Source organism: Sceloporus undulatus, unplaced genomic scaffold (assembly GCF_019175285.1).
Source record: "Sceloporus undulatus isolate JIND9_A2432 ecotype Alabama unplaced genomic scaffold, SceUnd_v1.1 scaffold_1388, whole genome shotgun sequence".
Taxonomy (NCBI): domain Eukaryota; kingdom Metazoa; phylum Chordata; class Lepidosauria; order Squamata; family Phrynosomatidae; genus Sceloporus; species Sceloporus undulatus.
In genome coordinates this window covers 1-5,572 of record NW_024804308.1, presented here as the reverse complement: position 1 = coordinate 5,572, position 5,572 = coordinate 1, and the positions used below count along the sequence as shown (strand labels likewise).

The following is a 5,572-nucleotide window of genomic DNA, read 5'->3' as shown; positions in this document are numbered from 1 at the left end:
TGTGAGACTCTGGAAATACTCTGGCCAAAGATCCACAACAAACTTCAGATGCAACAGAAAATTTATTGATAGAACTGGAACAAAGTATTCTTGCCACGTCTTTGCCAAAACTGAAGACCCAGAATGGAATCAGAACCTTAAGATTCCCTCCAGCCCCTCCCAATGAGTTGTTTCCCAGCACCTTTCCCTTTGATGTAAAACCCCTTTCTTTGATCTGTAAAAGTAAGGAGGGAGGTTTTGACCATTTGGTTCCTGGCTTTCCTATGGCGCCGAGATCTAAGGCTGTATACCGGCTTGGGCTCAGATTCTCAATAGCCCCTCATAAATACCTGCTGCCATGTCCTACGTGACCATCCGACTCGTTCCCCATGGAACCCTTTCCCCCTCGTTCCAAGGTTGCTGCCTGTTTGGTGATGTATCTATCTATCTATCTATTCATCTGTCTATCTATTTATCTATCTATCCCTCTATCCCTCTATCTATCTATCTATCTATCTATCTATCTATCTATCTATCTATCTACCCCGCTATCTATCCATTTATCTATCCCTCCCTTTAACCATCTATCTATCCATCTATTTACCCATCTATCTACCCATCTATCTATCTGGCAGAAGACACCCAAACACCTAACTGAAGGTGGATTCTGACAGTCTGCCTCCCCAAGCCTTATCGCCCTCCTTTTGGCTTGTCAGGATAAGCCATATGGAACTCTTTAACCAACTTATCAGCATTTACATCTTTTACGTTCACCCATTCAGCCATGTCTACAGGAAAATGCTTCCACTGCACCAAATATTCTAATTGCCCCCGCATCATTCTAGAGTCCAACACTTTTACAATTTCAAAATGCTCTTCTCCTCCAATCAGCAGAGGCAGTGGTTCCAATTTCTCCTCGTCTTCGTTACTCCTCCCAATCGCTGGTTTCAACAAACTGAAATGGAAAACATTGTGTAAATGTTTATACATTTTTGGAAGGTCTAACTCGGCCGTCACCTCTGTGATTAGTCGTTTGACCTTAAAAGGTCCCACAAACTTAGGTCCCAATTTTTTGCAAGGCAGCCGACACTTCAAGTTTTTTGTAGATAGAAAAACTTTGTCCCCCACTTTAATATCCCAACTTGGTTTCCGGTGTTGATCTGCGAACCTTTTGTAGTCTAGCTTAGCTTGCCTTAGAGCATCCTCAATCTTTCCCCAATTGTCTCTTAATAGTTGGCTCCAATTCCCCACTGACACTGGATCCTCCGGGGCTGGAGTTAGTTGAGGGATGACTCTTGGCTCGTAGCCGTATACCGCCTGAAATGGTGACACCCCCGTACTGGAGTGTACCCCCATGTTAAACGCCACCTCCGCGTGGGCCAGTAGGTCCATCCAGTTGTCCTGTAGGTGGTTTACATAGCATCTTAGGTATCTTTCCACACACTGATTAGTGCGTTCCACCTGACCATCTGTAGCTGGGTGAAAAGCTGTGCTCAACGCTAATTGCACCCCTAATTTGTCCTGTAAGCACCTCCAAAATTGAGAAATAAAGGTTCCTCCTCTATCGGAGACTATCTTATCTGGTAAACAATGTAACCGGTACACATTTTCGATGAACAAGTCTGCCAACCGTGGCGCGCTGGGTACCCCCTTACACCCCACGTAATGCACTTGCTTGGAAAACAAGTCTGCGATCACCCAAATGGTGTCTTTGCCCTTGCTGTCAGGCAAGTCTGTAATAAAGTCCATGCCTATGTGTTGCCAGGGCCGAGTGGGGGTTTCCAATGGCCTTAACAACCCACTAGGTTTCCCTGTATTAGGCTTAGCTCTGGCGCAAACCACGCAGCTTTGAACATAGTTCTCCACCTCTTTCCGCACCCCTGGCCACCAATATTTGCTTCGCCAGATTGTGCCAAGTTTTCACAAATCCCCAATGTCCCGCCGCCTTGACATCATGGCACGTTGTCATTACCTTAGCCCTTAAGTTCTCGGGCACATATATCTTATTGTCCTTGCCCCACAATCCATGTTCCGTCTGCTGTAATTCACTTTTCAATTTATTAAGTTCTAGATCCCCTTCGTAGGCTTGGAGGATCTCTCGTAATAGGGGGTCTAAGTCTGCGACTGCCCGCTCTTGTTCCCTTTTTGTCTGGCTTCGTGTGGTCACCCCCAGCCCCAGCTGTTGTGCTGTGAACAGGGTCTGTTTCTCCAACTCCTCCTTTTCCCCAGGCCCGTGCATCCGTGAAAGCCCATCAGCCAGCCCATTCTCCCTCCCTGGGATGAATTTTATGGTAAAATTGAATTTAAAGAAATCTTTAGCCCATCGGCGCTGTTTTGGGCTTAATAGCTGCCTCAGAGTCTGCAGTGCCTCTAAGTTCCGGTGATCCGTCCATACTTCGAAGGGGTGGGGAGCCCCCTCCAGGAATTGCCTCCAAATGTCTAAAGCCCACTTAATAGCAAATGATTCCCGTTCCCAGCATGGCCAATTTGCTTGCGTCGAATCAAACTTCTTGGAGGAATAAGCACAAGGTCTGAGCTGGCCCCCCTCATCCCGCTGCAATAACACTGCACCCACTGCTGCATCCGAAGCATCCACCTGCACTACGAAGGGCTGCTCGGGGTCGGGGTGCTTAAGTATTGACTCTGAGCTAAACAACTGCTTCAAAGCTTCAAACGCCTTAGTGCATTCTGGAGTCCAGTTAATCTTGTTAGATGGCTTGGGTTTCTCTGTCCCCATGGGGGTCTGCCCTCGCTGCTTCCTCCCTTCCCCCTCCGAGGTTTTTAACAGATTAGTAATAGGTAGCGCCACTTGAGCAAAATCCGGGATGAATTGTCTATAAAAGTTTGCAAATCCCAGGAACCTCTGCACCTGCTTGCGCGTCTTGGGTTCAGGCCAATTTAAAACGTCTTGGACCTTGTGGGGGTCCATGTGCAGTCCCTGAGTAGACACCCTGTACCCCAGGAAGTCAAGTGCATCTGTGTGGAAGTGGCATTTGGACAGTTTTACATACAATTTGTGGTCCAGCAACCTTTTCAGCACTTTTCTGACCAGTTGCACATGGCTATTTAGGTCCTGAGAATAGATCAAAATGTCATCTAAATACACTAACACTCCTTCAAATAGCAAATCATGCAATACTTCATGTACAAGCTTCATGAAGCAAGAAGGACCTCCCGAAAGTCCAAACGGAAGAACCAAATATTCAAATGCCCCCAGCGGACAATGGAATGCGGTTTTGTACTCATCTCCTTCCTTGATTCTTACTCGGAAGTAAGCATCCCGCAAATCCAGCTTAGTGAAAATCTTCCCTGTGGATAGCCAACTCAGCATATCCTTCATCAGGGGAAGTGGGTATCTACTGCAGGTGCTTATGGCATTCAGGTTTTTATAGTCCGTTACCAGCCTCAAGGTTCCATCCTTCTTTTCCCTGAAAAACACTGGAGCCCCGAAAGGCGAGCTGGAAGGGCGAATAAACCCCCTGGCCAGGTTTTTCTCAATAAATTCCTTAAGCGTGCTCATTTCTCGGGGTGTCATGGGATACATTTTTGGTTTAGGTGGGGCAACCCCTGGGTTCAGTTCTATTGCGCAGTCAGTGTCCCTGTGGGGGGGCAGCACATCACATTCCTTTTCTTCAAAAACCTCCCCCAAATCTCGATATACCTCTGGGAACCCTAATGGAGGTCGGGCCCCGGTCCCTGCGCTCATGGCACAGGGGCCCCTCATTTTTATTGTCAAAGCTTGACTATCCTCGGCGGACGAGTGTCCTTTCAACCTCAGATGCTGCTTGCAGCCTGGGTCGTTAAAAGTCAACCGCATGTTCCTCCAGTTAATAGCCGGGTTGTGCTGCGCCAGCCAATCTATGCCTAGCACCAAGTCCCAGCCCTGAGTGGCTCCAATTACGAACTGTATGGGTTCCTGGTGTCCAGCAATTTTCAACGTTAAAAGTTCTGTTTGTGTCCTACTGGGCACCCCCCCCCCCATTATGGAGCCATCCATCTGCATGAACGGGATCTCCTCAGGTAGAGGCTCTTGGTTAATGCCCCATTCCTGCACGGTTTTAGGGCTCATTAGGCACCTGGTGCAACCCGAGTCCAAGGCTGCCAGCAAAGTTCCCATAGTTCCTTTGCGCTTGTGCCCAAGTTTCACTTCCAAAAAATAAATGGGCACTCCCCCACTCACCACAGTTGGGATGTTCCCGTCCTGGTCTGCATCCTTCTGGTGCGCCTCAAAACGTGGAGCTCCAGTCCCTGGGTGGGTAACTTGCCCCGCAGTCTCCCTTCTCGCTCCCCCTCCGGAGCTCGGCGGCGCCTTGCCGGTGGCCTTGTCGCCGGCCCTTTCTGGACACTTGGCGATGAGATGTCCCTTCATGCCACAAGCCAAGCAGAGCCCCAGCCTCATCCTGCGCTGTTTCTCAGACTCCCTCATCGCTTTTGGGTGCTGCTGGGCGCCTCCTCCTGAGGGCTTTACCATAGCCTTGCCCTGTTGAAGAGCCGCCCGATGTTTGGCCAGTCGCACTCGCTCCTTGGTGGTCTCGGCTTCTCCAGCCCACCGCATCCATTCCTGCAGCCCCTCTGGGTTCCCTCTCATCAGCACCCACTCTAGTAGTTCGGAGTTGAGTCCATCCTGAAACTGACGAACCAGCATGGGCTCTGGGAAATCTGGGATCTGCGCGGCCACGCTTCTAAACTCTAACACATACTCCCCCACGGATCGTTTACCTTGTTGCAGTGTCATGAATTTAGTTTTAGCGCGGTCTACTCGGAAGGGATCTTCAAATCGTGCTCGAAGCGCTGTCATGAAGGCCCCCAAGTTCTGCAGCTCCGGAGCCCTGCAGTCGTAGAGCTGCACCAGCCACTGGGCCGCCTGGCCCTCCAACCTTCCAGCCACGCAGCACACCTTTTCTCCTTGGTCCGGGAAGTAGTCTCCTCTGGTCCTCATGTGTCCCGCCACCTGAGCCAGGAAAAAAGGGAGCTGTTCCGGATCCCCGTTAAATTTGGCTTCCAGCTTGCTAGCCAGGAGCTCCCTCAGCGCCTCAGTTTCTCCTCTCCCCCTCCTGGGGCCCGTGTTTAGACCGCCGCGTCGTGAGTGGGGGCTCAAGGTAGTCTCTGCCTCCTCGTCGCTCTCCTCCTCTGAGCCCTCGCCGAACGCATCCGTCGCCGGCTTGGGGGTGGAGTGATTCTCCCGCTGCTCTGACTCTCTGGTAGTTAGTTGAGACATCAGGGATTTCAGTTCCCTCAAATCCTCCTTAAGGCCTGCCACCTCATCTGCCAGGTTTTCCTCCCTAGGCGCCCTCAGCATGGCCTCTCCCACAGCTTGGTCCCAAGCTGTTACTCTGCCGGCTCTGCGGCGTTTCTTCTCTTCCTCCGGGAGTGGGAACCACAGCTCCTCCAGTAGTCTGCCTCCACCGCCCATTTGCTTGGGTCTGGCTCCCCGCTGCTCAGCGTCCTCGAGAGATTTCTCCCACTCCGAATTCCCTCCTGAAGCGGCTGGCACCTTTCCTGGTGACGGAGATTCCTTGGTCGTCATTTTGTGAGTTTTGGCAAACTGTGAGACTCTGGAAATACTCTGGCCAAAGATCCACAACAAACTTCA

General features: G+C 50.7%; 1 protein-coding gene across 1 annotated transcript; it reads right to left on the bottom strand.

Annotated features, from left to right (window-relative positions):
* Positions 1-1,951: 1,951 nt before the first annotated feature.
* Positions 1,952-5,506, bottom strand: LOC121917880 (the record flags this gene model as incomplete). Its single annotated transcript, XM_042443993.1, has 1 exon — positions 1,952-5,506. A coding segment is annotated over exon 1 (3,555 nt), but the record flags the coding sequence as incomplete, so codon positions are not given.
* Between the last annotated feature and the right edge of the window lie 66 nt (positions 5,507-5,572).